This window comes from Apodemus sylvaticus, chromosome 14 (genome assembly GCF_947179515.1).
Source record: "Apodemus sylvaticus chromosome 14, mApoSyl1.1, whole genome shotgun sequence".
In the NCBI taxonomy this organism is placed as follows: Eukaryota; Metazoa; Chordata; class Mammalia; order Rodentia; family Muridae; genus Apodemus; species Apodemus sylvaticus.
The window spans coordinates 64,727,574-64,745,872 of record NC_067485.1 but is presented as its reverse complement, the minus strand read 5'-3'; the positions used below and the strand labels follow the sequence as shown (position 1 = coordinate 64,745,872).

At 38.6% G+C, this 18,299-nt stretch overlaps 1 protein-coding gene across 2 annotated transcripts in view; it reads left to right on the top strand.

Moving 5' to 3' along the window:
* Positions 1-18,299, top strand: part of Plxdc2 (plexin domain containing 2) — a 411,297-nt gene that overhangs the window by 379,109 nt on the left and 13,889 nt on the right. For both annotated transcript variants that reach the window (XM_052156655.1, XM_052156654.1), the window contains exon 13: positions 5,202-5,362. In XM_052156655.1, the coding sequence (XP_052012615.1) occupies positions 5,202-5,362 (161 nt within the window). The remainder of the gene's footprint in view (positions 1-5,201; positions 5,363-18,299) is intronic.

Genomic DNA, 18,299 nt, shown 5'->3' with positions numbered 1-18,299 from the left:
ATGGTATGCACTCACTAATAAGTGGTTATTAACCTAGAAAACTGGAATACCCAAAACATAATCCACACATCAAATGAGATACAAGAAGAAAGCAGGAGTGGTCCCTGGTTCTGGAAAGACTCAGTGAAACAGTATTTGGCAAAACCAGAACGGGGAACTGGGAAGGGGTGGGAGGGAGGACAGGGGAAGAGAAGGGGGCTTACGGGACTTTCGGGGAGTGGGGGGGGCTAGAAAAGGGGAAATCATTTGAAATGTAAATAAATTATATCAAATAATAAAAAAAAAAAGTGGGGTACCGAACTAAACAAAGATTTTTCACATGAAAAACTTCGGAGGGCTTAGAAACACCTTAAGAAATGTTCAACATCATTAATCATTAGGGAAATGCAAATCAAAACAACCCTGAGATTTCACCTCACACCAGTCACAATAACTAAGGTCAAAAACTCAGGAGACAGCAGGTGCTGGCGAGGATGTGGAGAAAGAGGAACACTCCTCCACTGCTGGTGGGATTGTAAGATGGTGCAACCACTTTGGAAATCAGTCTGGTGGTTCCTCAGAAAACTGGGCATGGCACTTCCGGAGGACCCTGCTATACCACTCCTGGGTCTATACCCAGACAATTCCCCAGCATGTAATAAGGACACATGCTCCACTATGTTCATAACAGCCCTATTTATAGTAGCCAGAAGCTGGAAACAACCCAGGTGTCCCTCAACAGAGGAATGGATACAAAAAAAATGTGGTATATTTACACAATGGAGTACTATTCCACCATTAGAAACAATGAATTCATGAAATTCGTAGACAAATGGATGGAGCTGGAGTCTCACTGCTTTTTATCATTAATCCCTCTTAGTTTGGAACTCAATAAAAAGCTAAAGGCAAGACCGAATATTTTAATTATCTGGTGTCTATTATTGCATTGATAGTAATTTGGTTTGGTTTGCTTTGGGGCATGAATTTTTTTTTAAACCAATGATATCTCTAAGAAAAGTGTAAGAATTTTGATCTCATGAGCAGATTCCTTGTGACCATTCATAAACATTCCCCTTTACAGACTCTATTGGGCAGCATGAGAAGTTACTACCTGAGGTGTGCACAGGGTTTTCTTCAGCCAATTTAATAGATCAGTGCTGATTATTTTACAAAGTTGACATCTTAGTTTATCATCTTTTCTGAGGGACTATTTGTTTCAGTTTGTTTGAGGGTCTTCCCTTTAGGTGCATGAATTAACATCTAATGAAAGTTGTTACCAAGGGCTTGCTTTTACTAGTTTCCCATTTTACTTTGGCTTTGAGATACTCATAAGTTTGATGACTCCTGTATGTTGTCTACAGGTAACCATGTGCATATCCTATCACATTGTTTGAGAAATAATGTAAAATTAGAAAACCAAATGGAGAACTTAGAATCTAAACACATCAATGCAGACAGATGTTCCAGTTCAACAACCTTTAACAACCATTATCATCCTGGTTTCCATGGATCCCTAAAGTCTTTAGAAATAAAGGAGCTTTTTAAAGGATTTGTAGAATGATGAGAGAAGAAACAGTATTGGTTAAATTATGTGGGAGTAGAGGGATATGTTCTCAAAAAATAACAAAAAACTGCATTGCCTTTTTGCCTCACACCATAGAAAATTGCTAGGAATTGCTCTAAAATTAGCAATAATATGTTTTGTAATAGTTTGAAATTAAATGTAACATTTCTTCTTAAGTTGATTGTTCTTGTCACAACACATCATTTGACAGACCAGTGTCACTTGACATTCACAGGCCAATAAATACATTCTACAGTTTAACAGTGTTTGAGAAACTATGAAAATGACATATTTTATTAAAACCATCAACTTAAATATTATGAAATGATTATTTACCTAGAAACAAATCAGACTTTATATAAAGAACACATGACATCACTGGGAGTCAAACATCTCATAAAACAATGTAAATGTATTTTTTAGAGGATGATAACAAACTTAAACCTGTTTGTCAAAATAATGATGGTGAGAGTTGACATTTATGCCTAAAGAAACAGACTAAGGTTTACAACCTGGAATATGCAAATTTGGTTTTGTTTTATATTCAGGAAATTGGCAATTTAGGTTCTGAAATTTAGTAATAGTTTTAGTTTTGATTTGCCTCTTATTGAATAAAACCTGTCCTCTGCCCTCTTCCTCCTGGAGGTTAGGAAGTCGCCTGCCTCTCCAGCAGTTCCGACCTCTGGTGTACTTGGGAAGCGATGGGCTGAGGTCAGCTCAGGGCTTCTATCTCTCTTCCATGTTCTGACATGTCAGACACATGAGACTGAAATGTGGTACCGTGTGTATGAGGTTGCAGACCCCACAGAGTTACCATAGAACAGACACTGGCTGACCAGTGGATAAATAGAAAGGGGAGAGATAGAACATCAGAGAGAGAATGATTGGGTGCAGAAATGGAAGAATGGAGAGATAGGGAAATTCAGAAAAGTAGAAGAGCAAGGAAGAAATGATAGGAGAAATGGAATTATACACAGGGCTCCCAGAAACATTACAGATTGTTTTATATGACTCGAGTATCTGACTTTAATAAAATTGCCCCATGGTAACATATTAAATCAATCCTGTTTTCTTAGAAAAGCAACATGTCATGATCTCGAAAAATAACATTAGTTTTTAAGATGTAGTCATAAGTGCATACTTAATAAAGAAGTCAGATGTCTAGTTGTTATGGTGACTAGAATCTGTCACTATAATTTCCCTCAACCGGCTTCATATAAAAAATAAAGTATTAATATCACACCTTAGCATTAAATAAATGCTTATTGCATGCCTGGTGCTCTGTATGTCGATGCCGTGCTCTTCGAGGAACGCTATGGAGTAATACTGCCATCGACATCATAGTATGGTCTGGGCAACTAAGGACAGGGAAGATTAGCTCACTTGCTTTCATGGAAATGTCTTTCCAGTGTCTGTCACCTGCTTTCAAAGGCCTTCATTATTTCTTCTCTTTCACCCTCTATCAACCTCATCTTGCCTCTCTCCCTAAACTTGAGAAAGTGCTTCTCATTACCAGCACTGGCCTGAGCCCCACGAGAGGTGCAACCAATACCCTTGTTAACTAAGGGCAAAAAGCTAAGTCTTGAACTGTCGTATAAATTATTTTTCCTTGACTTAATGTTACCAGGTTTCTCTTTTTCCAGGATGCTATGCCAGACTCATGATGTCACACGAAAGCAAAGAGACATGCTTAGAACTCAGTGTTAGCCGAGGGAATGACAGTCAGAGCCAAGGTTTAGCGCCTGCCAGCTTGATCGGAGCCCAGCTCTAATTTAGTAACTATGAGGCTTCAGCACAGGTCTTAATTTCCTGCTGCCTCTGTTACATCGCCTTATGTTAAAGGCAGGGATGATAACGCCTACATCTTAGGTTCCTTGATTTGACATATGCAAGACAACATACGTACATCTGTATATTGCCAACTTTATATAATGGATTGCTCTTCAAATTTTATATTATTTGCTAGTTAATTTATGGAATGGGAGAAAACCCTTTAGGATTTTGAGTATTTAGACTTAGGGAAGAATTCACTGAATACAGAGGTTGTTAAGCAAAGCACAAATAATGACAGGGGAAAAAGTAAAGGGAGATCTAGTATTAGGCCCTTATTATGGGAACTAAGGAGTGTGAAGGATTGTGTGAGGTTTATTTGCTTTATGTGGAATTCTGTTCACATAGACTTCTGTATATTTTACTAACAAATTCTTAAGGTTACAAACAAGCCCTCGATGCTTATCAATTCATTCAGTGACAATATATTTAAAACAACAAAGCAAATGAGTAAGAGTAACAGAGAGAAGAACGACTAATGGAAAGACTGGACCACTGTGCTTGAATATCTGTCCCCATTGAGAATTAGCTAATGCCCAAAATTGCCAATCGCATTACACACTAGCATACAGTTACCTGTATGGTAATCATTATTTAGGATGATCTCTAAATGACTGAACAGTCGTCTAAATTCAGAGAATCTTAGAACACTTCAGAGATTATTTTCTGTGGTTAATTGGCTTTGAGTTGGATAGTCATTACATTGGAAATTAAATTCCTCCCTTTTCTAACTCAGAAAATTGGTATTATAGTGACACACACCTTATTAGAACTTACAGAAAATGATACCAGGCTGCAGCATATTATAATCTTTCCATGTGCTATAGTTTTCCCTTTAGGGAATGATAAAACTGAGGGTTCCTTTGCCTCCCACTGTTAATGCTTCTAAAAGTCTTTTCAGTTTAAAACAGATTTTGAGAATGGTGCTCTGAGGTTCATGAACAGCCTTTCTGAAAATGCCTGAGTTGTCAACTCAAAAAAATTGAAACTCCTCCATGTAAAAATCCATACAGAATATAAGATAGTCTATTGAAAAGTAGTCATTTGGGGCAATAGCAGTATAAGTTTGATGAGAAAGACAGAGGGGGCGACAGAGAGAGACATACAGTGAGAGTTAATGTATAGTTAACAGAATCTGGGATGGTTTACAAACTTTTGGGACTTTTAGGCTATTAGTCAAACAGGGCTCTGTGAGAGCCTCAGTCACTACAATGAGATCCCTATCACTCATGTCAAAGGGTAAGCCTGTGCTTATAGTCTCCCCATGTCCAGCCAATCCAGCCAATTAGAATGATTCAGTTACTGCCAGAGACCCTGTCTCCAAAATCAAGACTAAGAGCAATTGAAGCAGTCCCCTGACGTTCACACACACACACACACACACACACACACACATGTTCACACACACACACACACACACACACACAGGCAAACACATGTGCACACACACACACAGACACACACACAGGCACACACACGCACACCAAGAAGCTATTAGCTGTATTTATTAAACTAGAAATTGAGATTCGAGTGCAGCAGCTACAGATGTAGCTAAGCAGTAGAGTGCTTTCCTAACATGCTTAAGTTAATAGATTTGATCCCCAGCACCATTAACAACACTAAATTCATTTTTAACCATTAATATTATGGGATTTTTTTCTTGTTGTTACTTAAACAACTTCGGATATTAGCTGTGTGGAAACATAAGCCTGAACTGACATAAGAAAGAGTCAGTGTTATTTACTTACATATATGAATTTCACACAAGGGAAAATTTGATTTCAAGGGTACACATACGAAGGAGCCTGACAGCTGGGGTCTTTTTCAGCCTCCACAGATGACAGTGCAGCTGAGAAGAAAGGCGGAACCTTCCATGCAGGCCTCATTGTGGGAATCCTCATCTTGGTCCTGATTATAGCAGCGGCCGTTCTGGTGACAGTTTATATGTATCACCATCCAACATCAGCCGCCAGCATCTTCTTCATTGAGGTAAGTGCCAAATTCAGCCAGGAGAATCATGCTGATGGGCTGTGTGAGCTTGCAGCCACCACCTGGATTTAATGCTTGGCACATGATTTGTCAGTGTGAGGCTGGCTGATCTAACGGTCACTGCACCCTCGCTCATCCATGCTGATAGATTGCTTTCAGATGATGAGGTCAGACCTCTTCTTATCTCTGAAGCTCTTGAACAAATAAGCCACCTACCCTTTAGAGACCTAAGAGAAAATAAAAACCATGCTTTTCAGGGCCCTTATACAAAATATGCTAAGCAGCTGTTCTCTCAGTCCTAGGAGGAAACCCAGCCTACCCTGGAGAGGGAAGACTTGGCTTAATAAATTACCAATTGAAGTTTGGTTATGTATATGATACAATAAAGTAGGTCTGTTCTCAAAAGGCTTATAAAAGATACAGAAAATACAACTTCCACTGCAAAACGACAGATATAAAAATGAGATATTATATGGTGCTGCCATTTTTGTATAACATGTATATAGTTATTTATTTCTGTTTAAATGCATACCCATTTATCCACTGAAAGGTTCGTGCGATGCTGCTTTGTCCTATACAGAATATAGATTTAGCTCCAGTGCCAAAAAGAACATGGAGTATGTATAAGGACCATGGCCAAAAGGGAGGCGAGGGTAAGGAGCCTCGAAGCCATTAGATACAATGAGCCTAACCAGTTCTCCTTTATAGCCCAGGAGGATTTCCTATACGTAATTGCGTCTTTCAAGGTAGGATGGTGTAAGAGCATTCCTCTTCCAACACCAGCCAGTGGTGAAATACTAGAGAGGCAAATGGAATCTGCCCTTGCAGATTTTCAGACGTTGTGAGTTGAGTTTGAATTCACTGCAAGATATGTGGGAAACAGCTTGGAATCCTGTTCACTTGTTGAGTGGGAGATTATAATGCTTTCACAACAACAAAGTGAGAATTATTCTTGACCCCTATAATTGGGATGGCTGTGTGTAGATGAACTTAGATAATTAGGTCAAAGTCGGAAGTGACACTCTTTTATCTATAGGAAAACTGTGGTCTCCTTATGTGGCTATGCGAGGCATTTTATCCATTATTATGTGCAAGCCATATTTTATCCATTATTTCCATCTTTCTGCCATGGCTCTCCAGCCTGGAGTAGGAACTACCATCATGTTTCACTGCTGTCTTCTCCAGATACTCTCTGAAGTCCCCATTCCCTACCCCTGTAGAAATTACTAGTTCTATTTCATTCATCAACAAAGCTGTCTCCTTCCACCTCTGCTTTTAAATTCAGGTGTCCAGCATCCTTCAATGGCATGCACCCCGTACGTGCATCTCCCTAAAAGAACATGTGGACTTGATTTTTTTCTTTCACCCATATTTCTCTTTGACATTTATCTTTCTGTTTTGCATTAGTGCTCAATGTGTGCATGATTCCTCTACCCAACAAGACTCATAAATTTTTTAAAATCTAGGTTAAGTAACCCAAGACTCTTTCAAAGAACAGGCATGTTATCAATATTTTCTGGAAGAAAAATAGAAAATGTCCCACTTGGAGTCAAATTTTATTTGAGACAGACTCCAACGGGGCATCCTCATTTCACCCCACAGTTGGTGCATGTGCATCGGGCCTTGCACTTAGTTGAGAAACTGGTAAGTTGCTTTAATGTGTCTGCTTTTCCTGGAAGAATGTGGACCTCTTCCCCAAGGTTATGAATGCATTCCTTAAAGAGCTGACAAGTGACAGGCTGCGAGTCTCAGTTGACCAGCCAGGCATCAGGCTGCCGCCACCGCCTGGAGCCCACACTTGTTTGAAGCTTTTAGTACACTGCAATTTATTTTCTGACATGATGCAAAAAGAGGATGCTGTGAAATACCTGAGACTGGGGGAATTGGCAGCACGGTGCCTGGCGTAGGCGTGCTGGAGAGCCTTGAAGCAAATTCATAGCAACACTTGTGGGGTAGCTCAATGAGACTATAAAATCTGGGAGTAGACGTTTGTTTGTAGTTTGCCTGTTTTGAATTAGCCTTCTTGATTAATAACCAGAGTCTAAAATCCTGACTGTGTATGCAATGTTTCTATAGCCACATACTTGTAGACTATTAGGATTCAGAGGAAGGTTATGGTCCACTTAATTCTACATCCTCATACCCTAGGAAAAGATCAAGGCATAAGAGGGTAGAATGACTTTCTCAACAGCAAACATAGTTTCAGCAAAAACTCACTTTTCCACATATAATGAGAGGTGAATAAGTCTGCAAGCTCCATGCCTATTCTTTTTTTCCCCTCATGAACATGAATTTAGATCTTTTTCTCACATAAAACAAAATTAGCCAAAATACAGACCATGTACATAACTAAAACCCAGACTCTTATAATTAAATACAAAAATAGTTTTTATCACTTTTAAGAAATTTTGTTGTTATTTAGACACTGTGTGTGTGTGTGTGTGTGTGTGTGTGTGTCCATGGAGACCAGGAGTTATAAGTAGTTGTGAGCTGCTAAAGTTTGATGCTGGGAACTGAACCTAGGGTCCTTAGAAAGCAGCAGATGCCCCTTGCCTCTGAGACATGTTCTCATTCCCAATACTAATTTTTTTATTCCCTAAGATGAGTCAAATGTTTCTTAGATACAACACTAAAAGTGCAAATGGGGGGAAAAAAGCAAAAAGAATTTTGTCAAAGTTGACAACTTGAGAACAGAGCAACAACAAGAAGAAGAAAATGGAAAAATCAACAAAATTGAAAAAACAGATGCATGTCCTATGTGACAAGGGAAATGAAGCTAAATTATATACAGAGCTTTCATAACAATACTAAAACATCCAATTAAAAGCATAAAAATGAGTTGAATATATATTTCTCTAATAAACACAAAGGAATACACATTAATTACATGAAAACTCTGTATTACTAAGAAATTTAAATCAAAACCATAGTAAGATACCATTAGATTTAGTTAATTTCCTGTTACTATCACAAAATTCCTGGGTCTAGGTAATTTGTACAGTGAAGAAACTTATTTTAGCTTGAAGATCTGTGCTCAGAAATCCTAAAAGCAGGAGGCCACGTCCAGGAAGGCCTTATTTGGGGCTATAGCATGGTAGAAATGTCAAAGGCATGTGGATGCATTCAACAGACAAAGCAAGGTGAGTGTGGGGCTCACCTTACAGTAGCCTGCTGTCACAGGGACCAATCCAATCACCCAGAAATAAGAATCAACATACTACAAGAAGGCACTGTCTTTATAACCCAGCCCCAAACCCCAATCATTTTTTGACACTGGGGATTGAACCAAAGGTCACACACATACAAGGTAAGTGATCTACCAGGGAACTATTGCCCAGTGTCTCTTCTTGAAATCCTCTCTGTCTCTCTGTCTCTCTGTCTCTGTCTCTCTCTCTCTCTCTCTCTCTCTCTCTCTCTCTCTCTCTCTCTCACACACACACACACACACACACACACACAAACACACACACACACACAAACACACACACACACAAACACACACACACACACACACACACATTTAGATTTTTACAGTCTAGTCATTGCCCCCCTCCTAGTCCACCCTTCCACAGTTCCTCATTCCAATTCTCCTTCCCCCATCTCCAAAAGGATGCCTCTGCCAGGCCTCCACATTTCCTGGGGCCTCAAGTCTCTTGAGGATTAGGCACATCTTCTCCCACTAAGGCCAGACCATGCAGTCCTCTGCTGTATATGTCGGGAGCCTCGGACCAGTTTGTAAATGCTGCCTGGTTGATGGCTCAGTATCTGAGAGATCTCAGTGGTCTGGGTTAGTTGAGACTGCTGGTCTTCCTATGGGGTTGCCCTGAATATTTAGAAATTTCATCTAATGTACCCTGATCATATTTCCCAATCCCCCAAGGTCCACTCCCCAAAACTTGTAACCTCCCAGCACTCCCCCCTTAAAGAAGAAGAATGAAACAGAAAAGGGGTCCAGTTTCTGTTGCCCATATACCCACTGAAGTAGGGTCAAACTTTCAGTGGCTAGCCTCTTCAAGAAAACTGAGTCCTTAACTACCTACATACCTCTCAGAAGCCATCAGTTCTGGGGAGCTACACTTTAGCATCCTTATCACAATTTTAAAGAGTTCTCTTCGATGACTTCCTATCTGGGTTCTAATCTCTATCCTTTTTCATAACCAAACTGCATATCCATGGTAATCAACCAGACATGTGATCATGCAGACATGTGACTCATAAAATGTTTAATTATTAATTAATTTAGCATTTTGGCACCTCTGGTTGAACATAGTGGAATTGCTTATATTGCATGTTTCTTGATACAGTGCTTTTTGCTAAAATATGTTGATGTGCAGTGTCATAGTAAAAGTGATACAACTTTCTGAAAATTAGGACAGTGCAAAGACAAAAATAGAAAGCCATTTATAGTAGTAGGATACAGAATTAATACATTACTATTTTAATCAATCTACTTCTGTGTGTCTTCTTTATGTAACTTAGTATTTATGGACTTAATGACACTGTAATTTTACTGCAGTATAAACCAATATTCTGACTTAGTGCCAACTTTCTATTTTATTATTGTCTTTGAATGGGCTATCAACTATTTCAACCAAAAGTCATTCTGTATCTGTATATTGTTTAAGTTATTCAGACAAGTAATTTAAAAAGTAGAACATAATATATACCAAGAAATCAAAAAGAGCTTTTTCTCACCCTCTAAGATGTCCTGTAAGTTTCCTGTAGATGCTGAAACGGATTACTACAACCTTAGTAACCTAAAACAGCTCAGGGACTATCTTACAGTGAAGGAGGTCAGAAAATCAAAGTCAGTCTCACCAAGTCAAGGTATTGGCAGGACTATGTCCTCATAATTGCTCCAGGGAGAATCTTTTCCCAGCTATTTTAACTTCTGGAGGCTGTCTGTGTTCCTTGGCTCTTGGCCTCCATTTCTGTCATTTCACAATCTGTTTCAAACACCACAGCTAACTCTGACCCTGTTGCCTGCATTAAGGCCTATCATGATAACATTTGACCCACTTGACTCAATAACAATTCCATCCCATGATCTGTGATGTGCTGTAGCTCATAGACGGTAGTACTGATGGGTTTTCAAGTTCACAATCTTTAGGGACCATTAGTGTCAACCACAAATTTCATTGAATATGAAGTAAGTTGCACACTATCAAACTATTTTGAAATGTTGCCTGTGTTTCTAGTAAAATAGACTAATTTTTAGCAATTTAGTCAAAGGTCAGTGGTATCAAAAGTATCACCCAGTGTGTACTGCTATATATCTCACAGTGAAATAGTAACATGAATAATTATAGATTTATTTCTTGTATTGCACAGACCAAAACTCATACATCCGATCACTTTAGAACCTCTCTCCCCAAATGAATTGTTCTTATTTCTTACTTTTATAACTAGACCTTTCATGAGCATATATGGTAAGGATGAGATCCCCCTCCGTTGCCTCATTTAGTACTAATGGAGACATGTGACCTAGGATGATCTCCATCTCCAGACATAAGGAAGTTGAAGCATCAATCTTAAATGATTTGCTCAACCTTTCTCATGTTCTTTGTGAGAGTCAGAATTTGAGCACAGGTATTCAGTCCACTTTCAGAAATCAAACCCTTAACCACTGGACTGTATTGCTTGCTGCTTCTCTCTGCTAAGGATTTTTCTTCACTGTCCATAATTAGAAATGTAATGTGATGCTCTCTTTAAAATACTGTAATAGTAGCATACTATGCTATGTCTTTAAAATAAACTTGGCAAAGTAGAATCATCAGAAAGAATTAAACAGTTTAAAGACTTAATAAATCATGGGGAAACCACTGCCCAGATGTGTGTAGTTGTCTTAGTTCGGGTTTTATTGCTGTGAACAAATGACATGAGCATGGCAAGTCTTATAAGACAACATTTAATTAGTCATGGGTTACAGGTTCAGGCCAGTATCATCAAGGCAGGAACATGGAAACATCCAAGCAAGCATGGTACAAGAAGAGCTGAGAGTGCTACATCTTCAGCTGAAGGCGGCTAGTGGAAGACTCACTTCCAGGCAGCTAGGGTGAGGGTGTTTTAGCCCACACCCATAGTGACACATCTACTCCAGTGAGACCACACCTATTCCAACAAGGCCACACCTCCCAACAGTGCCACTCCCTGGCTCAAGCAGTAATCAATCAGGAGGTTGTTATAATTATTTTCTATTGTGAGTAATGATGACAGTGACCGAGGCTGTTATCTGTGCATTTGTTCTTGCAGAAAATATGTACCAGTTTTTACATATTTTATAGGCACAGGCATTCCTCGTCATATGATATTTCCAGGAACTGGCTTTTAAACTTCTTGTTTGTAGGAAGGAAATGAGGTGACAAAGCTAGTCATTAGTTCATAAACTGTGGTCAGAGAAGCAGATCCACAGCTTACATGCTTTTCATTTCTGTTTCTTCACATTCAGGAGATCGAGATTCCTCTCGCTTCCTTCTATTTAGCTGAGCAGAGAGTGTCTTTCTCACTAACACATCTCCTGTAATCCTCCATTATCCTCTAAAGATTTGAAACCAAGTATTTTCTTTGAGTTTTCTACTAGATAGCTGATATGTTTTGGTATCTGGCTGGCTATATTGTTGTTTTTTCAAAAGATATCTGATTTGATCAAAATCTGATATGTCTATATATGCTTTAAAATCCTTTTTACAATGCAGTTTATTATCTTCAAACAAACTGGCAGAGACAAATATTAACATAAAAATGTGTTTTATGTTTTTTAAAAATTTTTGATAAAACTGGTACTTCTATAGGTTAGTTAGATAAGCCAAGGTTTCTTATTAAATTTAATGATTTCTGGACATTTCAGGCATAAATTCTGTAGTTTATTAAAAATTACAATAAACATAAATAATAGAAAACTCAAAATTGACAAGAAAACAAAAAAAAAGATAAATCTAGGCTTAGGGAAAGAAAGCATTATTTATAATGAAAATCATACAAAATAAACATTTCCCATTAAAAACAAAACTCTAGAATTCGTAGCTGGAGAGGTGTCTCAGTGGTTAAGATGACTTGAAGACTCTTGCTGGAGACTCCAGTTTTTAGCACCTTCATTAAGCAACCGCATCCATTTCATAACCGGATGTGATTCTAGCTCCAGATGTGACAACATTTCTAGTGCACATAAACACACACACACACACACACACACACACACACTGAGTTTAGAATATCTCATTGATAACTTAAATAATCACAAATTATTAAATGGCATTTTACTGTACTCCAGCACTAATGAGTCTCAAGCTGGATTCTATCTTTAAGAACAGACAAGGCTGAAGAACAAAGCCCTGCTCTCTAAATTGTTTTCTCCTATTTTCACTTTTGACTGTGTCTGGTACACAAATTTATTTGATCTCTATAGCTTGGTGTACATTTCTATTAGAAAATACTGGTTTGTTAAAATAAAACTGGGGGGAGGAAGACTGGGGAAAATGCTGGTTCTCTCTATGCTTATTACAAGTTAGAAAAGAGCTGTGATTTTTTTTTTCCAAAGGGGGAAGAAGAAATTAGAAACCTAAAGACACAGAAGTTTAACAAGCAACTGATATATTGGCCATTTGCTAGTGCATTTATTTATTTGTTTGTTTATTTTTGTTTTTGTTTGTTTGTTTGTTTGTTTTTGTTTTTTCGAGACAGGGTTTTTCTGTGTAGCCCTGGCTGTCCTGGAACTCACTCTGTTGACCAGGCTAGCCTCGAACTAAGAAATCCATCTGCCTCTGCCTCACAAGTGCTGGGATTATAGGCGTGTGCCACCACTGCCCAGCACATTTATTTATTATTTGTTGAGTTTCTGCTTTGTGCCAGTCCTACCAGAGTGAACAAGAACTTCCCACCACGTGGAGCAAATAAGCCAGTGAATGAAGAGATAATACATTATTTAAATTAGATACAAATTCCACACTGAAGAATTAGTTTTATTTATATCTTAGTTTAGAAATTGAGGAAAGCATAATTGCCATTATCATAAGACTTTTCATGGAGCAATTGGCATATATTGATGAAGTAAAGTAACATTGAGTAAAATATATAAATAAAACTCACTGCTGGCCTAAGCAGTTAGCTTCTCTAAAGGGAGAAACAAATGACTGCATTCTTAAATTGTGCACTCTGCCTTGATTAAGAAATTGTGAAATAATTGCACCATAAAACTCAAAACACAAATTTGGAACATTTTCCTTGCACTTTGAAAATCTTTTCATTTTTGGAGAACCAACATATCTGCGTTATGTGGAAATACCCAGGACTTTTGAAGAACAAAACTATAGAATGTTAAAGGAAAAAGAATCCCCAGCATGCATGCAAGTAGAAGATTTTGTGATTTCCCCCAACGAGAGCACACGATTTCCCAAGTGGTCATATCAAGTGCATTTCATGCAGAGCTCTATATTAAAAACCCAGAGGGGCTTTGCCTTCTACTCTGTAGTGAATATATTCATGGGGATATAGAAAATACCAGCCTATTTATCAATGTTAACATCACAGAGGGTGATTCTTGTTTCTTATTTCAGTATATTCATTGGTACTCTGATTAGATCATTATAGTTCCTCTAAAACTCAGCTAAATACAAAGGCTCAGAAGCCTCAGTGCCTAAAACATCCACGAGAAGTGGGATTCCAACTCAACTACAGAGTCCAATCCTGTGGAGAAAAAGAGACTAGGTAGCACAGCCTTTTGCTCAGGCTGTGTGACAGCTGGATGCAAGGCTGTCACTCCAGTCCAGGACTCCTCAGCCTGGTGGGCAGTCTCCACCACACACAACAAAAAGTCCTTTGAGCCACTGAACACTCTGTTGGTTACCTATCCCCAAAAATATTTGTGAATAACAAGGACTCATGGAGAATATGAAGTGAGCACAGGCAGCTGTGGCCCTCAACTTTTCCTGGCAGTCTACAGTGCCACCAGGAGGGAAGCCAGAGACACGGGGTGCAGCTGCTGCTGTTGCGTGGGAGGAAGGCTTACCAAGCTCTCCGTCTCACTCATTCTGCAGCTGCTGTCTGAGGTGTTGGGAAGACATGATCATTAGCAAACCGATGTAGTAAACAGAGAAAGGCATTCCAAGGGACCACAAATCTTTATCTTGAAGTGGCACATTTCTTACAACTGAATTTTACCTTGAAGGTACTTCTTAGTTCAGAAAACTCAAGAGGGGGAAATGAGACACTGAAATAAATTGCTTCTTGTTTCTATTCTTAGAGGAGGTAAAAAAAATGATATTCAGTTCTTATGAGCTTGGGCAAGTGAGGTAAGATATTAAACCTGGTTGAAATGCTGTAGCACTATTGTAAAAGAAGTAGCAGCATTATTAGGTGGCAGTGTACAGAACTTTAACAAAACATAAGCACAGGGGGCTGGAGAGATGGCTCAGAGGTTAAGAGCACTGACTGCTATTTCAGAGGTCCTGAGATCGATTCCTAGCAACCACATGATGGCTCACAACCATTAGTTATAGGATCTGATGCCCTATCCTGGTGTGTCTAAAGACAGCTACAGTGCACTCATATATATGAAATAAATTATTTAATTATTTATTTACATTCCAGGTATTATTCCTCACCCCCAAGTCCACCCTCCTACTGTTCCATATTCCAAACCTCCTCCCCAATCCAGTCTGCACAAGGAAGTCCCTACCACCCACCATCCACCCAACCAGACCTCTAAACTCTATGGGGCCTCCAGTCTCTTGAAAGTTATCTGCATCTTTTCTGACTGAACCCAGACGTGGGTCTTCAAGTAGATATATTTCTAATTTTCTGAGGAACCTCCAGATGGATTTCCAGAGTAATTGTACCAATTTATGCAATCCCACCAGCAATCGAGGAATGTTCCTCTTTCTGCACATCCTCACCAACATGCATTGTCACCTAAGGTTTTGCTCTTAGCCATTCTGATTGGTATAAGGTGGAATCTCAGGGTCGTTTTTGGTTTGCATTTCTCTGATCACTCTGAGCATTTCTTTATGTGCTTACCAGCCATTCGAGATTCCTCTGTTGTGAATTCCCAGTTTAGTTCTATATCCCATTTTTTGATTGAGTTTTTGTTTGTTTGTTTCTTTGTTTTGGTGTTTAGCTTCTTAAGTTCTTATATATTTTGGATATTAACCCTCTATGGGATGTGGGGTTAGTGAATATGTTTTCCCAATCTGTAGCTTGTCTTATTGACTATGTCCTTTGCCTTACAGAAGCCTCCCGGTTTCAGGAGGTCTCATTTATCAATTCTTGATCTTAGAGCATGAACTATTGGAGTTTGGTTTAGGAAATTCCCCCCTATGCCAATGAGTTCAAGGCTCTCTCCCACTCTCTCTTCCATAAACAACAAAAACCAGAAGCAGAGTAGATTACAAAATGTTACTTCATAAAGAGAAGAGCAGCAAGATGGCTCCGTGGGTAAAGGGGGTGCTGCTGAATCCAAAACCTGAGATCTAGTCCAGGACCTCACATGTAGGACAGACTTAGTCCCCTAACTTGCCCTCTGACCTCCACGCACACGGTAAAATAACACTGAAAAGAAGACACTATTTGGATGTCTATGGTTCTAATAGGCTAGAATTTTTCATGTATATCACTAGATAATTTGGGACAGCATATAAAGTTCATAGTGATTACTATTTAAATACAGTCATCAAAATAAGATTCATTTAATAGCTGTCATCTTTCACTTACTTTTCTGGTTGGTATATGTTCACTTAAATTTCCAAAACTAAAATGTTGTTTCTAATTTAATGAAATAATTACTTCATTTCACTGGTAAGAATTATTAAAAATATTGAATAAAATATCTTATATTTCAATGAGCTTTCTACTAAATTCCTTCTTAATCTTAACTGATTATTTTAGTGATCAGTTAGCCACACCACTTTCCCCATCAACTGCCTGTGCTCTCTTCAAAAAAGAAAGGAAGAAACCCCCTGAGTATGTTTACATAGAAAAAGTGGTTACTGTAGTCAAACAATGCATCATACATATCACTTTACTAATTATTTTACGTGTGATTAGTGCAATTACCATTAAATCTTAAATAGATAAAAATGTGTGCTAGCATGTTAATTTCATTCAACATTACACAAATTTAAAAATGTCAAAATAATCTGATCATTTCAAGAGATCTATTTTTGTCCTAGTCTGGCTGGGAGACATCACATAAAACTTTTAAATAATGAAAGCTCATAGGCCTGATGGTCTAATTTTTTTTAATCAGGCTGTTACCTAGTTGTGTGATTAAGATATAGACTAAATAACACAAGTACTTTAGGGTAGGGACTAGCTCTCCTTTTACTATCCCGGTAGTCAAAGCTGTCAGCTTTCTTTCTCTTGATTTAGAAACACATTGGTGCTCCCAACAGGAATAACTTTATAAGAGCAGTTTCTGGAGGAACTTGGCCTGTCTTACCATTGAAGCGAGAGGCACTAACTCACATTTAATTTTATTAGAACATTTATGACCACAGTAGCATTGTCTGGTCTGTTAGCCAAGTCAATGGGTAGTACTGAACCAGTTTGTTTCCAAAACCACTGCAAATTACTTTTCTTTAGAGTAAATTGCCTGTCTGATAACAAATTATTACTCAATTAAATACTTGTTCCCATTAAGAACCCTTGGAAGGCAGTTAGATGGTTCTGTCAGTGGCTGTGTGAGGTGGATACTGAGCTGAATTGGGGTCTTTACAGCAGATGTGGAATGGGGTTAATAGAAGAATCATGTGAATGGTAAAGATAGAGTTTAGGTTTTCATTTGCCTGTGTGAAAATATTTTCAATCAGTTCTATAGAATACTCACTATTTCCGCATTGAGACCAGGAACTGTGTTGCCGATAGAGAGACTGAGAGTCTGAAAGTTATGCAATCGGAAAAATCCGCAGTTCTTTAGTGGTAAGGAAGGGTACCTCTCAATTAGTGAAATGAGAAAGAAAGGACTTGGAAATAACTACAAAAGATGAAATCCATGCAACCCGGCAATTAAATTTTCTAGTGAGAGAATTGGAAATATCAGAAGGCAAAGTTTTAAGGACAAAGAGTGAAGAGTGAGGAGTTAGACTCAAGTTGGCTTTGAGTTTATGACCAAATCTCAGTCGGGCCTTTTCAGAGAAACAACAAGGAAAGGAAGTAGGACCAGCTGAAATGGCAAGAAATAATAAAATAAAATGGAGGCAAAATCTCATCAATCTGCATAAGGAAGGTGAAAAATGAAAAATTCCGAAGCCGTACAAAGGGCTGGCATGTCACAGGAGAACGGAAGAATCTAGGCCTGGTGGCAGAGTCACTGTGGGCTTAGTAATAGCTGCATTCAGGGAATGAGGAAGAAGAGGAGGGGAGGAATGGGAAGGTGAGAAGGAATGAGTGTCTCAAGGTGTTTGCAAACACCTCACCTGCTAGCTGAGGTAAGAACTGGACAGAAAGCAAGTATGCAAGAGACAAAGAAATTTCAGATAAGAAGAAAGCATGGATTCTAAGTACAAGTGGGTTCAATTGTACAGAATTAGGGGATAGCAGGAAGTGCATCTGGGAACTGAATGGCTGGTTACTGGGCATACTGTGAGTGCCAAAAGCACACAATAGTCTAAGCACTGCTGTTCTAACTGAAATTAGACTAATGTTCTTTGAAGTTGGATTAAACTGGGTATGCGATCCTTTCCACAATAGCTGTAGAGGCTTAGAATCTGGAATCCAAAAATGTAATAGCTAAGAATTTCTGAAAAAGATGATGAAGGTTTATCTAGAATTGTTTGTCAAATGTTGCAAGGCTGACAAAGTGTGAGGCAGGGACTGGGGAAATGGCAGAAACTAATCATGGTAGGGAAAAAAAAATTTTTTTTTTTGCTAGAAAGCTTTTGCTAAAGGGTAGAGTCTGCTACTATTGAGTTTTCCTAACACAAGGTTGATATGAATATCAGCTTAG